The 24,026-nt window shown below is 39.7% G+C and overlaps 1 protein-coding gene across 2 annotated transcripts in view; it reads right to left on the minus strand.

The window, feature by feature from the left end:
- Positions 1-5,662: 5,662 nt before the first annotated feature.
- Positions 5,663-24,026, minus strand: part of LOC147307951 (zinc finger E-box-binding homeobox 1-like) — a 76,024-nt gene continuing 57,660 nt past the window's right edge. For both annotated transcript variants that reach the window (XM_086273544.1, XM_086273545.1), the window contains exons 3-8: positions 15,785-15,937; positions 14,618-14,820; positions 14,111-14,237; positions 11,020-12,815; positions 8,630-8,807; positions 5,663-7,017 (exon numbers count right to left, since the gene is read on the minus strand). In XM_086273544.1, coding sequence (XP_086129670.1) covers positions 6,311-7,017; positions 8,630-8,807; positions 11,020-12,815; positions 14,111-14,237; positions 14,618-14,820; positions 15,785-15,937 — 3,164 coding nt within the window. In that variant the 3' untranslated portion in view covers positions 5,663-6,310. The remainder of the gene's footprint in view (positions 7,018-8,629; positions 8,808-11,019; positions 12,816-14,110; positions 14,238-14,617; positions 14,821-15,784; positions 15,938-24,026) is intronic.

Consider the following 24,026-nt stretch of genomic DNA (forward strand, 5'->3'; position numbering starts at 1 on the left):
GGAGTTTTTAGAGCCACCATTTCTTCCTTTTTCCTTCACTTGTTTGGTTTCTTCTTCTTCTTTTTTTTAGAGGGATACACTGCACATCATTCTGAGAGATGACACATTTTCAGCTAATAGCTGGGAATCACCTTGTTTGTGCAAATATATTATTTCATGCCTGTCAAACTGTTATCTTTGGCATTTGTTGCAGATTCAGCCAAAGAAATGGGAATATATTGGATGTTTTGGTGGCAGGCTGCAAGTAGCAGCGCCTAAAGACATAATTAGAATTGTTTTTTGTTTTTTTTTGCTAAGCTGTATGTTAACAGTGTTGCATTATCTGTGGACACAACACTGGGTCATCTCTTAAGTGGCTCTTTTATGGTTTGCTAAAAGTAAAATTGTTAAGCAGCTTAATAAACATTCATCATTCAATTAAACTATAGCCCATGATAACTTAAAGTCTGTTTTTAGAGCAAAATCCAAAGAAATGAGGAGTGACTCAAGAGTTTTAAATAGGATTCTCATTATTTTCAGTGCTTGTTGATAAAAATTGGAAGAAAAAAAATATATATATCTGTCTGCATGTGACAAAGCAACACTGAAGAAAGAAAAGTGTGCACACATGAAAAAAAGATATCAGTAAACATTTTTGTTTGGTTTTAAAATAAACAGCCTGGTGGAAGTAGAGTGAGGAAGAAGAAGATTGTTGCACAAAAAATTTAAATAATTTTTAGCCCTCAAGATTTAATACTCATCTATCCTAATAGGAGCTAAAAGGCTCAGTCTGACATGAGATTAAACATATACAAGTATCAGGCTTACCTCATTGACCTCTAAGGTAGCAATTTTCCCTTAAGATGAAAAACATTTTAGCTTTTGTTCCGCTATTGCCCTCACTGATTTTTAACAAACCAGAACTATAAACCAACCACGGCAGGCAAGTCCTCTACTGCCACCTACTGGTTGTAATTTAATGTAACGGCAGCTGTTACCTCTGACAAATACAAAATGCCTTCTGTGATTGGTGGATGGATGTGTGCCGCTTATCTGAATTTGGGCTTGTAAAGACATTTCAAAATGTTTATAAAATTGCAGAAAGCAACCAAAAGTGACATAAAATAACCACAACAAGATGCAAAACTACAAAGACAAAAAGTGATGGACTTAACCAAAGAGAGAAACACACACAGACACGCTAAAAAAGTGATGCACAAACAACCTAAAAAAGAAAAGGTGTGAATCAACAAAAAACTGAGGAAAATAACGACAAAAGGATGAAAAACGGCTTCAGAGAGATCTGAAATGCTTCATGCTAACTGTTGGAAATGAATAAAACCAGAGATACAAAATGATTGAAGAAGAAACAACAACAACAACAACAAAAAAGGCAAAGTCTTAATAAAAATTAATTAAACTAAATCAGACATGCATTAATGAGCACAAAGAAAGAGAAATAGGACAGGGGTGTCTACCTCAAGGGCCGGTGTCCTGCAGGTGTTAGATATCACCCTGGGTCAACACACCTGAATCAAATAATTAGTTCATTACCAGGCCTCTGAAGAACTGCAAAACATTTTGAGGAGGTAATTTAGCCATTTAAATCAGCTGTGTTGGATCGAGGACACGTCTAAAACCTGCAGGACACTGGCTTTTGAGGCCTGGATTAGACACCCCTGGCATAGGGTACCAAATCAAACCTCTGGTTCACTAAACTGCTGAAATCCTTGGTAATAATAAGGTATGTGTATGTAAACACTGTATGTGTTTCCAAATCCTGACAACAACCCAAACCCAGGAAACTCGTCTATATGTCAGGCTGATTATGTTTCCATTTGCAAACAAGCTTACAAAAAAAACCCCACAAAGCAAAAAGCAAGCATCAGATTTAATCACAAGGTTGCTTCACCACATCAACTTCCATCTTGCATCCCCCCCCCTCTCTGTTGTTATGTCATGTCTGATGTGAAATCACTAGTTCCTACAAAAAATGGACTCTGAATATAGAACAACTGCTGCTTAGTTTTGACTCCCCTCATGATCCACACAGCAACTGAACAACAGTAAGAGCAACAATCGGCTGTGTCACGAATATTTATAAAAGCTTGATTAACTCCATTTATAACTAAAAGTGCACACTTGGAGTAAAAGTCTATTATTAGTGTTTATTTTCATAATAACCTGGATACTGGGGGAGGTTTGTCTAATAACAGCTGCTTATATGCTGTCTAATCATCCTCTTCAAGCTTTCAAAATGCTGTTAGAAAACTCTTTTTGTTGCTTTGCGTCCTCATAATCCCCACTGCATATTTCCCCTCTAATTGCAAATTAAAGCTGGAACCAGCCATGCATATAATCTGTCATTTGCTCATGGGTGAGTAAGATAATTGCTAGATTGCATGGATTCATACTCATAGATTGCAATTCTTCTTACCACTCAAAGGACACATGATGATTTTTAATAATAATGGCTCATAACTCAATAGTTTATGAATGGCTGATCTCAGGAGATATTGTGGTCTGCAGCCCTGTGGGCTTTCTGGCATTGTAAAAATGTTTCCTGGTCTCACAGCGCCACCTGGTGATACGTCTTCATTTAGATTTAGGATATCCAAACAAAACGGAAAAAACTCTCTCATTTTTAGTATTTTACTCTGTTTTGAATCGGTGCCAAAAACTATTACATTACTTTTTTTGTTCTACATACGTTATACATTAAAACATCTCTTTGCAGATAGCTCGATTCAAAAGTTACAGGATGTCTTCTACTACCACTTTTAGGTTAGATGACAGTGACGTTTAAAGCATCCACACTTGTATAAGTGGCTTACTTATTATCCCAGTTACATGTGATTGATTACAGCGGTATGTGAATAAATTCTGAATGTCTTCTTTACTCCAAGATTATTCGTATGCTCAGCATTTTACTGTCTATCAAGTCGTTAGATACCTGAGTCTGTAATGAGTTGATTGAGTTCTTGCAGCTGAACTATAAACTCTGATGTGGATTGATAACATGCGTGTAAAAGAAGATTTAAGTAGCTTTAAGTCCTCTTGCATACATAAAGTAATGGAGTGTCATTTTTGGACTTTTCCCACTCATATCATTCCTCAAAATATATCAGGCATGATTTTGTGCCTCTACTATACAGTATTACAATATGGATGAAGCTTCCAGGTCAGAAGCCTTGAACCTGCATCCTATCTGAAGGCCAGCAGATGGCGATAGATGTGGCTGCAAAAAACATTTCCGTTCAAAGTCTATGGGAAAAGGGCTTTCTTGTCTTATCTTAATGCTTCAGCAGACTTTTCTGCTGAGCTTATGTGTTCAGTCCCTTATTTTGATTCATATTCTACAAAAAAAGTTTGAATAACACTGATATACTGAAATATTAAATTCTCACCTTTTAATGTACATGAAAAAAAAGTTTTCTTTTTCATCATTATGAGGGAAGTCTGTCTCTTTTACTGTTCAGATCATCTCAGTAGCTGCTTGATAAACACACGACTTATATTCATATATTTATATAAATATTCATAGAAATATTTGCACTTTGCATTTTTTTTTCTTTTTTTGATATATTTATAGATGGAAAGACCTCCGGTGTTACTTGAAACCTGAGGAAACGACCTTACAGAAAATTTCCATCAGATGACTAACAAAACAATCCAGTCAGTTTGAATTGCTGTCTTACATTTTATTGTGATGGGGAGTCATAGAAATGGAGCAAACCTAAAATAAAAACAATACAAAAAGACAGTGGATTTACAAAGGGTGCGGAGAGGACAAACAATATGCAGCCTTCAACAGTACAATGGAACAAGTTGGCACAGAACGGAAAACAGGGTGACGGGACGTTGGAAATTTGGCTTCAAAATAAAAAGAAATTTAAAAAGGGGAGGAGTAACGTCTTCATAACAAGATCCTTCATTTAAACGGCGACGACTCATGCTTTTAAAAAGTTTTAGAATTCAGTAGCTTTATAACGACGCAAAGAGCGGATGCACATGTAACAGTTTCTATTTGTCACTTCATTCCTGTTTTTTTTTTTCTTTTTCTTTTTAGCTTAAAACAGAAGTCAAGTTTACAGAATACATGTTTTATATTTTTAGGGTTTTTTTCCTTTAATGTCTTTCTTTTTTTCATTTTTTGTTAAAACAAACTTCATTTCCCAGAACCACATTTTGGGATTTTTTTTTTTTTGTTTGTCTCGAGATTATTTTTCATACTAAAATATATTATTGTATCAATTCAAACTACAGTAATGTACACTACAATGTGTAATAAATAACCATAAAAGAAAATATAAAAATAAGACACATAAATATAAAAAAGTCTTCTAAAAACTAAACAGGTATATTTTTTTTAATCTGTGGAAAGGGTTCTAATACTGCCATTGTTGACAAAAACATACAGAGGACATAGTTTTAAAACAAAAAAAAGTAAAACAGATTAATACTATAAACACTGTCTGGTAAAACCAAAGCAAAACTCTTCAACAGAGACCACATTCACTAACGCTTGTTACCTCAAGTGCGGGACAGCTTGCCACAATGAATTTGTTTCTTTTAATCGTCATCTGAAAATAATAAGTGCACAAGTGAGACTAACTTACTGAGTCTCTCTATCATTGTTTTATACTTTAAACTTTTGTGGGTTTGGTCTGGTTTATCTCTTCCTGAGCCGACCTGGTGAGGCACATTACTGAGTTTGAGTGTTGAGGGGTTCTTAAAAATTTGGATTTATGCAGTTCGAAAGTTGGAAACTGATTATCTTACATTAGAAGGCATTTTAAAAACATTGCTCTAAACCTCAGACTTTGGACCTACAAGCTGCAGCCATTGGATACTGATGAGTTAGTAATTCATAACAAAAAAGTTTTAGTCAAGAGCAAATATGCAATTTTAAGTACCAGGAACAAAAGCAGAACTTTTAGACATGCCTGTAGATTTAATTTACTGATAGAAAAGTGCTAAACATTCTCTGGCTTTAACTTGTCTTTTTGAAAAACAATCATTGTAAACTAAATAATTCTAGCTTTTAGTTTGGCAGATAAAATAAAACAAGACGTCACCCCCAAGTGGGCTATTTGGACAAGGGGTCTGTCTTTTTACAGACAAAACAGCCCAAATACTGTTTCTCAAGTGTCCTTCTTTGTTGCTGTGACAAATCTGCTGTTCTGTGCAAGTCAACAAACATTAGTCAACATGGCTCCTGTGTAAGTAACAGAGGGACATAATACTGGCTACATGTGTGAGGAAAAAAAATAATAACACTGTTCAATGGCACTTTTAACAGCACACAGGTCTTGCATAAGGCTGGAGGCATTGGGGTGGAGCAGGAAAAAAAGCCCCGATCCTTCACGTACAGTTTGACTTCATATATAAGCCGATAATACTGAAACACTCGCTGAGAACTAAAGTCAACCAAAATAAGGAGAAGCTTGGTAAGAACAGGCGCGTCTGTTTTGGATCCACAGCCGAGCCACGAGGTCGGAGTCTGCTTTTATGTCTTCACCTGGAGACTCCACCCGTTCGGGCAGTGCTGAGCAGCAAAACAAAGGCGCGCCATGCTGGCTTTGAGGTTGTGACTCTGCCTTCCCTGATAGGACAAATTTGGTTATGGCGTACAGAAGCCGCATTCTCATCCCGGACTCCCCATCCCACCCCCCAACCCTCCCCAAGAATACTTTGTTTTCCTTAAGGCTAACAGTCAAACTGAAATCAACAGTAATGCTAGCTAGCAAAGAGTAACACTAACACAAACAACATTTCGCTAGCTAGTGTACATATATAACACTGAAGGGCATACAATGCATGAGGCATGTATCCATAGGTAAACCAGGAATACTGTAGTGCAGAGGTTTTTGTTCGTAGAACTCAATAAAATACTGATTTTAGGAAACTTCATTGGCAATAAAAAGGTATAGAAATCTTTCTCATCTTTAAAGGTTAAAAGGTTTTCAAACAAGAACACGATTAGTTAACACTGATTGAATGAAAAGAAACAACAAAGCAACCTGGGATGTCTCAGTAACAAGTCTAATGAGTTGATGGGTGAGTTCTACTTTAAAATCTGTACTTCTATAAACAATTTTAAACACTGATATTTCATTTTCACAAAGAAAAAGTCACGTTTTTTCTTTTTTTCGATTTCTTTTTTTCTTTTTTCAAGTTCAGGCACACCTGGGTTTTTGTACACAGTAGTGGACCGTTAAGATCAGGCAACTGCCGTGACTTTCTTCTGATGGCAAGATGTGGTTTTTGTCTAAGATTACCCGACTTCAATAACCGACACACTCAAACTGTCCCGAAGAATATTCTTCCTTCATTTGGTGTCTGTCACCGCTTCCTCTGTTGTTTCGGTGTTTCCTGTCCCGTCCCTGATGCTGCTGTCTGTATTGACTTCACAGTCTGCCGCTTTCTCTGCATCCACACTTGCTGATTCCTCCTTTTCTTCGGTTCTTTCCTCCATCTCGGCGTCCTCCACGTGGTCATCTCCCAGCTCCACTTCTACTACGTCACAGGCAAACTCCTCCTGCTCCTTCTCTTTTTCAGTCTCTTCTTCTTCTGCTGTCGCCTCTTCCTCTGCTAATTCCTCTCCCTCTTCCTCCTCATCATCGTCGTCAAAGTTACCCTCGTAGATCTCGCACTCGCCGTCGTCCACCTGCACCACCCGTATGTCGTCCATGCAGATGGCCTCGTCTTCCTCTTCCTCACTCTCCCTCTCGTCTGAGTCCATTTGGGAGGGCGGGGTCGTGGTCCGGCTGTCTGACTGCAGTCTGCCGCTTGGGCTGCCGAGCTCTGACTGATCCCTGGGTGGCCCCGAGCCAGAGCCCGAGTTTGGCCCGTCCTTCTTGCAATAGGAGTAGCGGTGATTCATATGCTGGGAGTACGAGCCTGAGTGAGAGAAACGCTTCCCGCACTTGTCGCACTGGTAAGGTTTCTCACCGGAGTGCAGCCTCGAGTGTTCGATCAGGTGGTGTTTGTGTTTGAAAGCCTTCTTGCAGACGTTGCACTCGTGGGGTCGTTTTCCTGCAGATGAAACCAGAGCGAGTTAGAGAGGAACTGTGCTTAGTATAGAAAAGTATAGAAAAAAATATTCAAAGCAAGTGTTCCTTATTTTGGTTTGATTTGTTTTATTATTATTTATTATTTTGTTGTTTCACTGCCTGTGGCACGCTTTTATACTTGTAATGAAATGCACTATATAAATAAACATGCCCTGCCATCAATCAAGCTTGCGTGTTCATTCAAATAAACATAAGCAGGTTTGAACAATTCAAATATTACATAAATATAATTAAAATAGCATAAATAAATGAATGCGTTTGTAACTATAATAATTAGGTGATACAGAATAGAGATTTGTTACCGTAGCTAAACATCGGTCTCTTTGTCAGCATGAATATAACAATAAAGATTTCACACAAGTTTGTTTGTCCACTTCACTGTCCTTGTACCAGCAGCAGTGCAGGCCTATCTGAGGTTTACACTGGACAGGTAAATAAGACTGCAGCCGAATCACAGGTCTCTTTAACACAAACCCAGATGCATTAAAGGTACTCTGCAGTGAGGGAAGCAGACAGCTGCTGGCAGTGGCTGTCACTGCCATCAATCTCCAGATGCACTACAGATAAAGATTAACATGCATGACTAAATCTAGTTCATTTACATGATGAACCTAAGGGCTCATGTTAATTATATGCATTGTACCTTTAAATTAAAAACAGACAGAAACTGCTGCTTTATTTCCCAAACAACTGAATGTTTAACTTTAAGATTTACTAGCGCCAGTTCCAAAAATGTGAATATTTCTAGCATTTCTTCATTGGGAGCCATATTATACTAAATATCAGAGTTTGTTCTAGCAAAAACATTTTGGAAATACAACAAAACGCCTAAAGGCAAAACAATTAACTATGAAAAAATAACCTGATACTTTACAATCCATTGGGAGAATTACACAAATATATATATATTTTTTTTTAATTTGCTCAAATCAGGGAATCAGAAGTTTAAATTGTTAAAAAGCAAAAAAAGCTTGGGAGCCAATGTTTGTTTTAAGTATTCAGAACTCTCAGCACCTGGAAAAGTAATTGCTGACATACCCATACAAAATGATCAAAGCCACACATTATCAGAGGCTTTTATGGAACAGACTTTAAAGTGTCTTTAGAGTATAGCATTTAATAGTTTTTAACATCCCCTGCCAAAAGAAAATCTCACTAACAAAGCTCATATGTTATAAGAGTACGGCAAATTTGAAGGATAAGGATGTTTTCTTTCTTTCTCTTTTCTTTCCTTTTTTTAAAGTGGATGTCAAGGCTGAACCAAAACACAGTAGTGCAGAGTAAAGATAACCGCTAACAGATTTGAATAAAACCACTGCCAATATGATGCTACCTGGAGCTACTAGGAAAATATCCTTTTTAATTCACCGCACGAGTTACGTGTCTATAAGCACTGATGACAACTGGGACATTTACAGGCCAGGTGTCCCATAAAAGTCTCAGAGTACCGCGTAGTTAACGAGGGATGATGTCACACGTAAAAACACAGCCTTCAAAAGTAGAACTCTTTTGAGAAGTAACAGAAATCCTGCTTAATAGACTAAAGCTGAAAAATTCACTTAAACAAGACGTACCTGTGTGTTCATATTTGTGCCTGAGCAGGGAGCTGCCCTTCTGGAAGACCTTGGAACAAAGATCACAGGGGTAGACGCCATTTTCTAGCCGCCGCTTCTTCATCGCCACGGCTGAATCTGAGTCGTTCTGCTCCTCCACTGTGGAAACACCCTCAGAGCTGCTCTCCAAACGCTTCTCCTGTTGTAAACAGAATTACAGTATGTCGGAGTCACATTATTTACTCTCCCATCCTACCCTTCAGGAAAGCAATTTCACCATAAATATTGTGTGACAGGTATGTGAAGAGCTCATTCTTTGACTGAGTTGTTCTTGAAAATGTTTTCCTGAGAGCCTGCAGTGAAGCTCTTCACTTTAGAGGTAGATAATTCTCCTAGTGTGAATACTCTAACTTACTGAGAATTAAGCAGCAACAATCATGGGTGGAAATGTGAAGCTAAGACCCGAGTGCAAACATAAAAAATCCTCTAGGTGACACTATAGGCTGGCTACAAAAGCAAGTCGATACCTTAAGACTCACATTTAAAATGCATGTTTACAGCCCTGCACATATAACAGCCTCGTATTTGAGCTCTTTGGATAGTTTTTCCCTTCATAAGAACTCGTCCCCCCCTAACTCAATCATCTGGATAATCATTAAGGTTTAAAGATATAGATTAACTAATGCTGGATTAACTGAGCTGTCTCCCCTTTGCTAATTTAAGTCAATGGCTGCTTGGCCCTGAGCGTGGTTCTGTTGGAGATTTTTCCTCTTAAAAGGGAGTTTATCCCCTCCACTGTTGCCATGTGCTCACTCACAGGGGGTCGTTTGATTTTGGACATTTTCTCTCTATTATATTAGCGTCTTTACGTTACAAAATAAAGTGCCTTGAAGCGACTGCTGTTGTGATTTGGTGCTATATAAATAAAACTGAACTGAACTGGATAGTTCGACCCACATCTACTGATGAAATTCATGCTGCGGTGCACTGTCCAGATGGTTTCTATCAGCAGCTCCACAGACACGAGGTTTCATGTTTAAGTAAATTTGGTTTGAGGATATCGTATTACTCAAAGGCAGTTTGGGTGTTCTACAAAGTCATCACATGTAACGAGGACAGGATGTTATTGAAATGTTTAATGAGTTCACGGGGCTACTGCCATCGATTGAAACTGAGCTAATGGTATTGGTGAAGTAGATATGAACAGTTCAAGTTAATGGAATCAGAGAATTACCTAAAAACTAATGAGTCATTACTGGTAAAATAATGACTTCAGGTCATCGTAAGTGGCAACCGCAATGCTAACGATGTCTGGTACATTCTGACTCTGACTGGCTCCAGCTCAAGTAACTAATGTTTGTTGCCGTTTCTTATATAGCATATAATGGCTTCTTGCAGACTTTTATGACTGCTTTGTGGCTTGACTACCGATTCTCACTTTGACTGCTGAACTCAGCATGTCTCAGGCTTTTGGAATTTTCTATTTCTCTTGACGCACATTTCTTCAGTTTTTTTGTGTTGAAGGACTGACACTAACAGGATGCTTTTTATTTTGGGTTAACTCTGGTACTTTCCACAGCAAAATGCACCTAAAGGTAGCATGTTAGTCTTTCCAGTAATCTATAGATGCTTAGTTTGTAAGTAGTTTGTTTCAGTGTAAAAGGAAACAACCCTCACTCCCGGCAAAGAAACTTGATTAAAAAAAGAAATAGTCATTGCAATAATCAATTCTGGACTGGTCAAAAGTGAGAATTTTCTCCTTTTCTTAAATTTCCAGTTAAAGGGGAAAATTTTAGTTACATAAAACAAATAGTGCAGTGTCAAGTTAGGCCCTGGGAAAGTCGTATAGAAATTTGAAGAACTAACTAACCAATAAAAACTGCAAGCTGCAACAACAAGGTTTTTATACCTCTTCCACTTCAGTGTTTTTGGGGTTTTTTTGTAATTAAGACTTATGTATAGTCGACTCTCCAGGTACTGAATTTGTCTCAGTACAAATAGACACATACTCTTTGCTTCAGTACTTCAAAGTAGGCGTGCATGACAACCATTCACTTTAGGGAATCAAACAGAGCTCTAATTAGAAACCTCTTGCTAACTTTTTTTACATATAACTTTGTTATCACTCGCCGCAATGATCAGCTTCCCATTTATTCTGATGTTGGATGACAGACTACACAAGCAGCTATGTCTCGCTCTCAAAGTACTTTCATAATGTGACTTGAAAAGTTTCAGTTCTTTCTCAGTTATTCAGCACAAGCAAATTAATTCAAATCCATTCATTTGAGTTGCTAGTTCCTGGTGACTGGTGATCACACAGTGATCAAATAAAAGATATAAAACCTTTTATAATAAGAAAAAATAATCACATTGTATAAATAAAAAAGAAGTAACTGTTTTGCATTACTAACCTTATGACCATTGAGAACAACAGTCTTTGCTCCAGTGGCGTTGCCAGCTGTAGTGGCGTAGGTATATGTGAGCTGGGGGATGAGGATGGTGCGCTTCGTGGTGGTGTTGAGGCAGCCCTGACCAGCGATGGCAACTAAGGTAGGAAGCTGTGCGGCAGTGACGATGTTAACAGGTCTTCCGGTCTGAGGTGTGGTCACATAGATGGTTCGACCCTCGAGCTCCTCCTTCCTTAAGCAGGTCAGGTTCAGAGGCTGTTCTTGCTGCTTGGCGGGAGGTGTAGTCATTTTGTTTTCCGATTCTGTTGCGATCTGTTTAGGAAGAGAGAGGTCCAGAGGTTCCGCCTGGGAGTCAGAAGCTTCCGGGTCTTCTGGTTCACTTTTAACGATGACAAGGTCCTCGTTGTTGAGTGATTCAGAGTCTGATGGGGAGGCGCTGCGAGAGTCTGACGAGGCTTTGTTGGATACCTCCTTGATTGTATTGTCTTCTTCTTCCTTTTCATTCTGATTCACAGTGACCTCTGAGCTGGAATTTGTGGCTTCAGTGTCTTTAGAAACTGCGGTTGCATCATTGTGGCGCTTGCTCACACTTTTCCCCGAGTTCATCTTCATAAACCACTTTCTAACCACATCCACTGGGATACTGACAGACTCTGAGATCTTTGTCAGCTCCTCATCACTGGGATTGGCATTGGAGGCAAAGTATGTCTTAAGAAGTGAGAGGAGATCGACGACAGGCGGCTCCTCCAGGGTCACCCCTGCCTCGTTTAGCAAGGCGGCGAAAGACGGGTCCAAAGCAGCAGAGTCGACGGCCTCTCCGTTGGCTGCTTTGCGATGCTGGAGGAGATGCAGCGCCTCCAGATTGTCAGGACAGTCATCGCAAAGTAAACATGTACTGGTGCTGTTGGGCTTTGGCTTCTGAGCTGCTTCTGAAGTTTTATCGGTTGCCTTTTCTGTCTGCGTGGATGCCTCCTTCTCCACATCTGCGATGGGGACTGTTTCCGGTTCTTTCTTGATAATCGTAAGGTCGGCCGCCTCTTGGGTTTGGGGTTTAGTTGTTGTGGTTGGAGTGGGAGCTGCAGCATCCACAGTCGTGATAGTGGGAGGCAGAGTAGGGTTATTTTTGACAACAAGCGGTGTAGGCTGGGCGGTGGCAGTTGTGGCAGCAGCAGGGCTAATGCTGTAGTTGATGATGATCTTCGTGGTACCGTCGTGATCCACGAAGGCAGGAAGGCTGATGATCTGTTGCTGCGGCTGCTGGACCACAATTCCCTGCTTCCCCTGCGTCACCACCCCATTGGCTGAACCCAGCACCTGCCTGAGCACATTTCCATCCATCGCCACCTTGAGCACATTCTGCAAGTCATTAAGATTGATACTGATGGGTGACATCAGACCTACTGTTGGTACAACCATAGCCACACCCTGAGGCAGGGTTGCAGCTGGGACCACAATCGGCTGTGCTGTTCCTCCGTTCACCACGCCGTTACTGCCGGCTGAAGTTGCCGGTGCCGCCGTCACAGGCTTGCACTCAATTTCCACAGGTTCTGATTTGATCTGGGTGACAGGCAGCTGCTCCTGGAGGGGTTTGCTTTCAGTCTTGTCTTTAAGAACCACACGAGCTGGAGCGATCACAACAGGTCTCGTCTGTGCAGGGGCTGGGGGGGACTTAATCGATGTTCGAGCAACACCGTTGGGGGGTGTAGCACCCACACACTTTTTGCTACTGATGTGCGAGCTGTAGGAGCCTGAGTGGGAGAACCGCTTCTTGCAGTTTGAGCATTCGTATGGTTTCTCACCTAAAAGTATCAGAGAGCGAGAAAGAAATGACAAAACTTTCAAAGAGAAGATTCGAAACATGAAAAACCAAAAACAATTCAAATTTTTAGTAACTTATTTTGAAAAGTGTTGGGATTTGATACTGAGCCCAACTTACAGAATTGACAAATTGATTCATTACAGCAGAAAAACAGAGTTTGGTCACTCCGGCCATAAAACCATTTAAAAATACTTGTTATATGTAAAGGGTATTAACTTCCTTCTTTAAGGAAAGCAGGGCATTTAAACTTCCTTTGGTATGGCAACTGGAGTGGACACCCATTACCAATCTGTAGCAAAAGATGATGCAGTAGGTCAGTGCAACCTTCATTTAACTAGATCAATTCATCAAAACACATTCCTATGTTCCCTTTTGAAGAAACAGGGATGGGGTAAAAAGCGTTAAACAGCAGCACAGATTCAAAAAAGCTTTAAAGCCCCCGACTGATAAAACAAGCACTTTTATGAGACTTTATTAAAAAAAATGTACTGACCAATTTTGCACTAGAGGCCTCATGATGTCATATTTGGACAAACTGCATTAGTGTGTCTACAGCAGGGATGCCAAACTCATCGAGGCCCACACACAGCCCACTCTGATCTTAAGTGGGCCGGACGAGTGAAACGTCACTTTCTGTCAATGTAAAGACGTTTAACTACACATGTAACCCCTGAGATATCTTAATATAAGATAAAGAAGTGCAATTTTAACACCACTTCTCAGTTTTTCTACACAATGAAATTCACTGCCCAGGCTGTCCTGTATTTATAAAACATAAAGATTTGGTTGATTGATGAAAATGGTCTTTTTTTTTAAACTAAATTTTTCTGTAATTTAACTGTTTAACTCTTACTTAAATATTTTCTTTGTAGTATATATGGCTGTGGGGGAACTTTATCAGCAGGGAAAGCTGTAAAACTTGTTTGTCCTCCTACATGTTTTCCAAAGCCGTCCAGCAGCCCATTCTGAGCCAATTCTGGCATCCAGGCCTTATGTTATTGACATAGCTTACCAAGTGCACTAAGGAAATGCTCTATATTAACCAGCTTTAATGGAACACCTGAAATCTGGTGTCCATTAACATACACAGTGCCAATTAAATACACGAACGAAAAAACAACCTAAAATTTTCAGTCGGTTAATGTGTACATTTAATGATAATTATTAGTCAGTTGTAAATGCAGTAATTGCAGACAAATGTTCGATGATTAGAGGCCTGCAGTTTGGAACAGCTACACAGGTTGTAGCAGACTGTGCATGTGTGCAGCAGCTCACCGCTGTGAATGCGCAGGTGCTCCTTCAGGTGGTGTTTGTATTTGAAGGCCTTGGAACACTCGGTACACTTGAACTTGCGAGTTCCACCTGTTCCTACCGATCCTCCTGTTGACTGCGAAACGTGACGCTGAGTCAGAAAAGAAGAAGGTCTCTATTATTTTTCTGTGTCGTTCAGTTCTTTTAATATCAGATGAATATTTCATAGGAATTCTGTGTGAAAGCTTTAACATTTTTGAAAACTGTAGCTCGAAGGTTTGAAAGGAGCACTGGGGACGTGTTTTTGCTTACATAACAGACCGAATCTCATGCATAATAAATCAAAGTGCACAAAATTTTAAAACCGAAAAAGAAATATCAGTGAATTAAAGTTGAACAACATGACAAAATGTTCATCCTAGTGATCCTGAGGCAGAGATTTGAGTCTGGGTAACAGTTTCACGTATCAGACCTGATTTCGCTCTTAGTTTGGCGCATTGCGTCTTCGGTTCTCATGCTAAGAGGTGTTACCTGCTCTCTGGAGCCCCTGTGGTGGCTCATGTGCCTCTCCAGCTGCGAGCGATAGGTAAAGGTGTAGCTGCAGTGCGAGCAGCTGTAGTTATCCTCACTGGTCTCGTGGCGATACTTGATGTGTTCCTTCAGTGAGGCGTTGCGTTTGTAGCCCCGGGAGCAGTAGGGGCAAGTGTGCAACTGGGAAAAAGAATCAGGTGTTCCTGTGGTGGAAGAAAAAGGGAAACGTGGATGATAGATGATGATTTTTTTTTTTCTTACACTTCATATGAAGAGCATGTCGGACAGTCTAACAGCTCCTCCTCCTCCTACACCTTTCTGATGTTGGTTAGCTCATTTCCTTAACTTTGCTCTCCAGCATCCACAACTCTCCATACAGTAACTAGCCAGCTGGATGGAAGGAAAAAGTGACATTCCTGTGCATCTACCTCTGGTTTTCCCAAACATTTTTTGTGTTAAGTCCAACACATAAGCTAAATATTTTGGATATAAACAACATAGTTTCCCCACTCTCTGTATGAAGGCCTGAGAATAACCTGCCCTTCATAAAACCTCTCTAGACTGTATAAGTTTTACTATTGTCTTTGCCCTTAAATCTTCCTTAAAGCTATAACAAGCCAGCTACTGTTATTATTTCAGCATTTATGCCTTTCTCGTGCTCCAGAACATTCAGAGCTTCCTCCAAGTAAGTAATGTTCTTTGACCTGTGCTATCTCAACTTTATCCTCAACTTGAGTTTAGTGGTTATACTTTGGAGTTTGAACCTTAGTGTCTCAACTGTAAATGGCAGATTTGTGTGACAATATCTCACTTTTCTGATTGTATCTTTTATTATAACCTCAGAGGTCCATTATCAAGAAAATGTGTTCTGAGATCTTCAGTGTTTGAAATAAAAGCTCTGAAAATGCAGCCGTTTGTTATCCACCCCAACAACTAGTTTACCTGTCAGCTTTTCAAACAATTCACAATCCCACTTATTTACTGCTCACTTCTGAAGTGAGTACTAAGCTGAGTATAGCATGCTATGAACTCCAGAATGCTGAGCAGGAAGAAGTTGGAAATTTGTAGTGCTTGACATCAAAGAATTTGAAATTTTGACACAGCAATAGTAATACCTGAACATCTGCATCATGACATTCAGTATAATATGTGATGTTGGCGTGTTACCGTTTTCATCGGCTCCTCCCGTCTCTGTCGGACTCTGCTCGTCCTCGGGGGCTTCAGGATAGATGATGGCTGTGTCTCCCTGCTGGAGAATCTCCTCCACTAGAGCATCCTTCTCCACCTCCTCTTCTTCCTCTGATGCACACTCCTCCTTCACTAAAAACACAAATGCACAAAGGTTAGTGTTGCTGTATACAAAGAACCCAATTATCCACCACGGACAGCACTACAGATACAGACAGACTGAATGACTTTGTGTTTAAATCATTTTAAACGACTTATTTTCTCTGTGAGGAATCCCTTCTATGAGCTAATGCTTGAAGTACCACCACTAGAGGGCGCCATATAACTTGTAAATGATTTGATAACGGGCTCATCACTTGAGCTATCGTTGTGCACTTTGTATTCTCAAAAAACATTTGTTGGGCAATTTAAAAATGGCATAGCTGCCGAACATTATTCTTAAAGAAACCTGGACTAGTTCTGCTAACAATGTTCAGAGATCCCTAAAATCAGAAGATTCTGAATTTGGGAAGTTGTAGCTACAATGCTGTGGAAAACTATGGAGCAGCTTGTTTTAGCAGCAGTAACTTGAAGGGATCATTTATTGTATGACTTTATCAGTCTCTCTCGTCATTGTGGAGGAATTTGGGCCCACTCTTTTTTACAACATTCCTTCAGTTCATTGAGGTTTGTGGGCATTTGTTTATGCACAGGTCTCATAAGTTCCTGCTACATCATTCAGGTTGAGTTTTGAGTCCCTTGATTCTTTTCTTTTTCAGCCATTACGATGTAGTGTACATAAGACCATCCTGTTGCATGACCCAGTTTCATCCAAGCTTTAGCTGCTGGACAGAGCTCACATTTGGCTCTAGAATTCTTTGGTACACAGAGTTGACTCAATGACTGCTGGGGCTGAAGTCCCGTGGCTGTAAAACCACCCTAAATGATCACCACTGTGTTTGACAGTTGGTATGAGATGTTTGTGCTGATATGCTGTGTTTGACTTTCATCAATGTGGCACTGTACATTCAGGCCAAATATCTCCATCTTGGGCTTGTATATCCAAAGGACACTGTTCCAGGAGTGGTCTGTTCACATGCAACTTTGCAAACGTAAACGAGAAGGGGATGGCTTTCTCTTGGCAAACCTCCAAAAAAGCATACACATTCATGTTTCTCTAACCGTACAGTCAAGAACTTTGCAGACCTCAGTTAGCATGGTTGATGTCAATGTCTGCCACATAGCTCTTGGGCTTTTTGCTGTTTATTTGCATCTTGACATTGGCATGAATTTGCTTCAGACCAGCAAACTGCTAAAACATCTGCTTGTATCCAAAGTGGTCACACCTGCTGATGATCCGTTAATCAAGAGCATTTGATTAGAAGCACTTGATAGCTTCTTACCCTCCTAATTAATATAGAAGCAGTAAGGACATAATTAGAAAGCTCTGACGTGAGTATGCAGACCAGTGAAAAACTGAGCCACGCGACTGTAATGCTGACCAAACATACAGCATGAACCTCTGTAAATGTTATCATATTTAAATATTGGAAAACTAAACACACTTGAAGTAATTAGAATTAACACTCTACTACAAAGTCCCAGCACATACTGTTCGCTAAGATGAAATAAAATCAAACCTTATTATACTGAACTTTTAAAAATTAATTTGGAGCCAAATATTAGACAGACCAAACCGTACTGTGATGCTGTACTGTCATGTTACTTAGGACAATATTAAAAACAGAAACCCTTGCTTCCTACATACCTGCTAATATTCATACATCTTTAATCATCTATAGCTACAGCCAGCTGAACTGTTAGCGATGTTTGAGTTAGGGCTGAACGATTATGGAAAATAATCTAATTGCGATTTTTTGCCCCAATATTGCGATTGCGATGCGATATGCGATTATTTTTTAAGGTCTTTGTCTTCTGTATTATTAAACAAAGACAAGCAATACATCATATAGTATGGCCAATACTATATTACATTAATTTTAAACTGTTCTTTCCTGGAAGACAGACCTCTGTTATGATGACATGAGGTGATGCATGAATTGATGACTGACATTTTTATTTAACTTCTTCAATCACAACAGTATATTTGAACATACACAATAGTTTATTTTTAGCTTACAAACATCTGAGCATAAAGTGCTGACAAGGAACCCTGGTGTAAACATTAAAATGAAAGTCAGTACAATGTGCAGATTGCAGAAATATACATAAAAAAAAATCAGTGGCTTTACCACACTCAGTTTTTCGACATCTGTGAACTACTAGACAGTCATTCAATTAAAAAATAATATTAAATAAATAAAACTAATAAATAAAAAATACACACATCTTACTGATCTCTGCAGTCAGTAACATTACACATAAAGTGCAAACATAATAGCAATTGTATAAACACACACACAAACACGGCTTTAAAGTTTAAAGGCGTGAAATTGGACGGTCTAGTTCTGATTAGCGTCACCGCTGTCTCGGTGGAGTTTAATAAACTCGGCCGTCTGCTTCTTGCTATCTAAAATATAACCAGACACTGGTGTAAATTCTCGACTGTCTCATACTTCTGTTTAATAAGTTTTCTGTTTGACGTTTAGTCAGCTGTGTGAAAACCAAGGAGGAACCCACCCGGGGGATTAATAAAGTTTTATTTTATCTAATCTAATAACTTTAATCTCAGCCAAACCGATTTACTCACGAACAAACAAAACACTGAAAAAAGCCCAACAATAACATTTTTAGGTTGTCTAAGTGACTTATATATTACGTTTAACCCGAGCAGCGAAACTCCGCGGTGATCTGAAAATGATGTGCCGGGAGTTGTGCCGTTCTCGGCCACATCAGTAACCCTCGAGTTCCCGGCTAGCTGTCGAGCTGGTGGGTAGCAGACGCCTCTGAAAACGTCGAAGCACTTTTGCAAATATGGGATATCTTGATAAACCGAGCAGATATTTGATGTTTACACAACTACTTTCTCGCCTGAAAATATGTTAAAAGTTTATTTTGTGACCCAGAAAGATTAGTATGAGTAATTTTAAAACTTAGTAGCGGCCGCCATTGCTGGAAACTGGAGTTTGGCTGGGATATGAATTCTATGAATTCTGGGATATGGTAGTAATTTGGACAGCCTTATAATCGCAGTATAATCGCAGCCTTTGCGGTTAGAAAATTGCACTTGATCATGTCGCGATATTATCGCAAATGCGATATATCGTTCAGCCCTAGTTTGAGTTCACTTGGAACAGCTGGTTTGCTGCACAGACACAGACAGTATGTTTCCCTGCAACCATAATGAGCCTTACAAAGAATAATTACAGCCCTGGGCGTGATTCAAACGTGGCACTTCAGAGGGAAATGAGTCAGGGACGTAACAGTGGCACCACACTGACAGTCTGTCCTCTACCCAAACACTCCCTCTCATTAAACCAAACACACTCCTCTATTCAAATTAACCTTAAGTAGCCGACATGGAACAAAACAGATAGCAATGAATATGCTCAGGCAAACTTGGCATCTACAAGTGCTTCAAAAAAGCACTGCGTGCAATTTTATATCAAATGCATTTTGAAAAGATGGTGACCTGAATGCAAGTAATAATTTGCTGTTACCTGTTACTTCAAATGTTTGCAGAGCACCATCAAAGAAATGGCAAAGAAGGCCAAGCCACTTAATTGAAGAAATCAGTTTAGGATCAAAGGCTTCCTCATTCCTATTTTTTTTGCCTTTTTTTCTTAAATATGCGAAGACTGTGACGCATTTTCCAACACTCGTCTTATTTTTTCCATCCACGATCATTCACAGCATACAGTTAAACTAGACAGCCATGCAGATAACACTTCAGACTGCAGAAGAAACAGAGTAACACTGCACCGCCTGTTTATAACACAAGGTCCCCGTTAAGTAATTGAAGTCTCAACACCAATCTGAGATAATGCTGATGGCATGATTTATTTTTCCACTAACCCCCAGCCCCATCTGATTTACTTGTTCAAGTACACTAAACTCCTCTGTAAAACTGGTAGAGTGGTGAAAGTGAGTCTAATGTTAAGGCATGCATAATAAGCAGATTATCTACTCATTTAAATAGCCAGTTGTTTGATTCCTGACTTCTACAGTCAGCATGTAGAATAACTTTAGGCAAGATACAAATGCATGAATGTGTGTGGCTGAATATTCCTTTGAGCAGTGCACTGATAAATGGATGCATAGTATATACTGTACAGTATACAGTGATTTTCTTTATTTTAGAGCTCAGTCAGGGTTTTATTCTTGATTTTTTGCAGTTACAGCATTTTTTGTGTGCATATTGCTCTAAGCAGGATTTCATCCCTCTGAGACAAAGACTCTTGCCGCTCTTCCCTTGATCAGATCGGATGCTGTGCTAAGTGCAAATATCATAACAAGTGTAGAAGAGGAACTTAGGCAGAGCGCTTACTTCACTTTCTGAGTATAAAAACACTGATAAGAGAAAGCAGTGAGGTGAAACTGTGACCAGTGTTGTCATGGTGCTCAAGTATTTTAAATGCAGGCAGAATCAGCAGGAAAGGCCACGCCTCTTCCTGCTGAGCCGTGTCAGGGACAGGTGCAGCTGCGTGTGTGTGTAGTCAGCAGGATCTGCAATCACAGAACCAGTCATAAAAAGAAAAAGAAAGGAGGGGTCTATGCTGAACTGTGTGTGTGTGTGTACGCCTTTATAAAGAATAGGCGGGCCCAGGCCGAGCCCTGTTAAGCCTCATATTAAACACACAGATCTTTACTTCCCATGATCTCATCCAAAAGCTTTCCAAATCTCTTTTCCCCCTCTGAGACTCGCTCATCTACCCTTCAAGCTTCCTTCCCCACCTCTCTTTGCTCATTCCTTTCTCTTATAGCCTCTTATATCGTCATTTTCTCCTTATCTTAGTCCTTCCTTCAGTTTATTTATGTAGCTCACTAACATGTACAGCATTCAGCATCGTCTGTCTTTAAACTCTTCAATGAAAAAAGGGAAAAACTTCACTCCTCGAAAAAAAAGAAACCTCAACTAAAAGGAAAACATGAAAAAGACTTCAAGAAGAGCAGAGCAGAGGAGTCTCTTAAATCCGTTCTAGAATATGCCCTCACTAAGCAAGCTAAAAACACATTTTGGCCCCCTGGCATTTGAAAGCCGAGCTCTTTGAAAACAGTCTCCATTTAGGAAAGTGCAGGGATGAATGTGAAAATGCTGACCTTGACTGACTGCAGACCTTTGTGTCAGTAAAATCAAGGACACAGGTCGACTCTGACTCTGATTTTAAACATAAATACTTCTAGTTACACAATGCAGCTCCATTAAGCCATTTCCATGATGATTTTGGGGGCTTTTACTATAATACTGTGTCAAGGTTGACTGCAACAGCTGACGAGTTCCTGCCGGATTAATGTGTCGTATTCATCAGATGCAATTCACAGTTTTCTAATTGTTCAACTATTAAACAGTCAAAAGTGTCACAGCTTCCATAAACGACTTGTGCATCGTTCTTATGCATGTAAGCATGTGTCCACCTACCGCAAAGGCAACAAGTCTGATAACATATGTGGCAGAATCTTATTTCCGATCATTTGATGAACAAATATATCGCTCTATGCTGAACCCCTATTCGTGGCGGTAGTTAACAAAATGCAGTGCAGTGTTGGGTATTTTCATTTGGCTCTGGCTGAAACTGTTTTGCAGAGGTTACCAAAAATAAAGACCCCGCTAAAGAGTAAGCGAACAACAGTTTGGAAAATGGCAGGTTTAGCAAGCTGAGACTACTTATTTACTGAGTTATTATTTAGAGAACTTTACAGCCACAATAAGATTATTTCCAACTGTCCCTAAGCTGCAGAAAGTTGCAGGTCTTAAAGATTTAATTGAGAAAGGATGTCACTTTCTGTTAAACGACTACTTGATTAACAGACACATGTTTACGGATTAAAAAGGTTTAAGCTGCAATACTATTCTTTGTTCGTTTGCCATTCAAAAAAGAAGAAACAAACATGTTCTATTTTCAGCTCACTACACTTGGCTGCATTGCTGTCATGTTTTCTTTTTAAATTAGCTTCCTCCTCTCCCTTTCTGTCTTTGTCTCTTCCTCTTCCTTCTCTTCAACCACGTTACCAACTGCTTGTTTCCTCAACCTCTCCCCTCCCCACAATTTCTTTAATCTAACTTCATCTCCCTCCCTCCTTCACTTACTTTATTTCCCTCCATCACCCCTTCGTTCCAATCCCCCCCTCACTTGATACACCTCTCTGCATATTTTCCCACCACACTCTACAATTACTCTTAATGCCTCACAAAAAACATACATGCTGTAATGACAACCAGGACCCTGCAACACACACATGTGGAATATCAGAATGGAATGAAAACAGGAAATCATGTGGTTCGCACACACGCAAACACACACATACACTTGCATACTTACACCAGCCGAGTTATTCACAGGCACATGCACTCTCTGCACACAGCACTCGTATACCTTGCCAGAACCTGTCACTGTGAGTCCGTGGTGAATTTATAAGGCAGGATGGATTGGAGCTGCAGTGCGGCCTAGACTGCAGGGGGAGTAGCGCACACTAATCTCTCACCAGAGGACCAATTCAACACCAGCTGCTCTCCGTTCTTTCTCCTTTCGCCTCAGACGGGGAGGAAAGAAAGGACTCAAAGTCAGACTATCCAAAAATATCACGCAAAGCCTTTGAAGGGTTCCCACCGTGGCCTTACAGCGCTGCAACATTTCATGACTTTTCCATGACTTCCCTCCAACACCGTCAGAGCTCCTCTGCACACACTAAATATGTAACTCCTTCCTGGTTTGTTAATGTTTTTCTAAAGGAGTGAACAGGCTGCTTTCTATCGCAGGTGCAGTTGAAAAATAACAAGTACTGCCGTGAAAGCACGAGTCAATTCAATTCGTTATATTATACATTTATATCAAGACCCCAAAGAACATACTACTACTACTACTACTACTACTATCACCACCTCTGCTGATGCTTTCCTTGTTTAAACTGTCAAGGTTTTGCAAACTGAGCATTTTTAAGATGTAAAATGTAATTGTTAATGGCACATTTATTCTATTTAAAAACTCTTCTTACTGTGAAGTCAAGAGAATTAGTGCATAACTACATATACAAGTTCACCATCCTACCTTATTACAACAAAAAGGCACCTGACAGGACCGGTCAAAGGTGAAAAAAACAGAACATTCAGTCAATAAATGAAGTCTCTCTCTGCTCAGCACTGCATATTTTTCTCACATTGCAATCTTTAATCAAAGTGTTTATCTAAAGCTATGAAAAAAGTTCGATTTTATTAAGAAAAGTGTACAAATCTAGGTATTTTAAAAAAGTCGTTTTAGCTAACCAAACACACCTTTTTATTAGCAGAAATTAATAAATAAATGAAATCACTCTGATTGGCTGCCCTTTTCAAACAGAAGCTTTGAATACAAAGGTGCGTGCTGCTTCTGTGCTCACAGTCAAAGTTGGTGATCATGAAAAAAAAATTTTTAAAAAAAAGAAAGAAACACAAATGTGTATGCCTGGAAATTTTAAAGTCAGGCCCAGTGCTAACAGTATCACATGTATTTCCATCATTATTCTCTGTAAAGCCCTCTAAAATACCAATCAAACCCTGCACTACTGTGAATATTTGATGCAGACCTGTTTAAATAAATATACATGCTGCAGGTCAGGAGGTAGAGTGGGCTGTCTGAGTATATGTGTGACAGTTAGATAGACAGTGAATATTCAGCCCTGTATAAACGTGACTTGTAGTAGTATTTGAGTGGAAAACTGCTGTATAAGAACAGTCCAAACCTACTAAACTTTGCTATGTAGTCTGGGTGTACAATCATATGTACTATTCTGATGTCAGGCTAATAAGTGAATGTATTATTTCACCTGACGTGCTAGTTTATTGTGAGAATAAGGCTTAGAAGTTTTAGCTTGTCCCAAAAAGTTGAGGTTTACTGAACAACAACAAGCGTAGGAAAACCTCCATGGATAATTAATAATATCCAAAGTCAGAGCACCACCTATCACTTCAAACACTGTGGGGAGGCTTTCCTACAATATCTGTAGTTGGATACTCAGCCGAAAAAGAAGGGAAACAAAAGCAAGAGAAAGCAAGACGAAAGCCTGGCAGAAAAATACAAAGAAATGAGAAGGGATCAGTGACTGCAGAAAAGTAGTGAGTACAGAGGAGAAAGGATAGAGCTGAGAG

Source organism: Aulonocara sp. 'chitande type north' Nkhata Bay, linkage group LG18, assembly GCF_057382095.1.
Source record: "Aulonocara sp. 'chitande type north' Nkhata Bay isolate Kocher_YH1m ecotype deep benthic linkage group LG18, A_spYH_male_GT1.1, whole genome shotgun sequence".
Taxonomy (NCBI): Eukaryota; Metazoa; Chordata; class Actinopteri; order Cichliformes; family Cichlidae; genus Aulonocara; species Aulonocara sp. 'chitande type north' Nkhata Bay.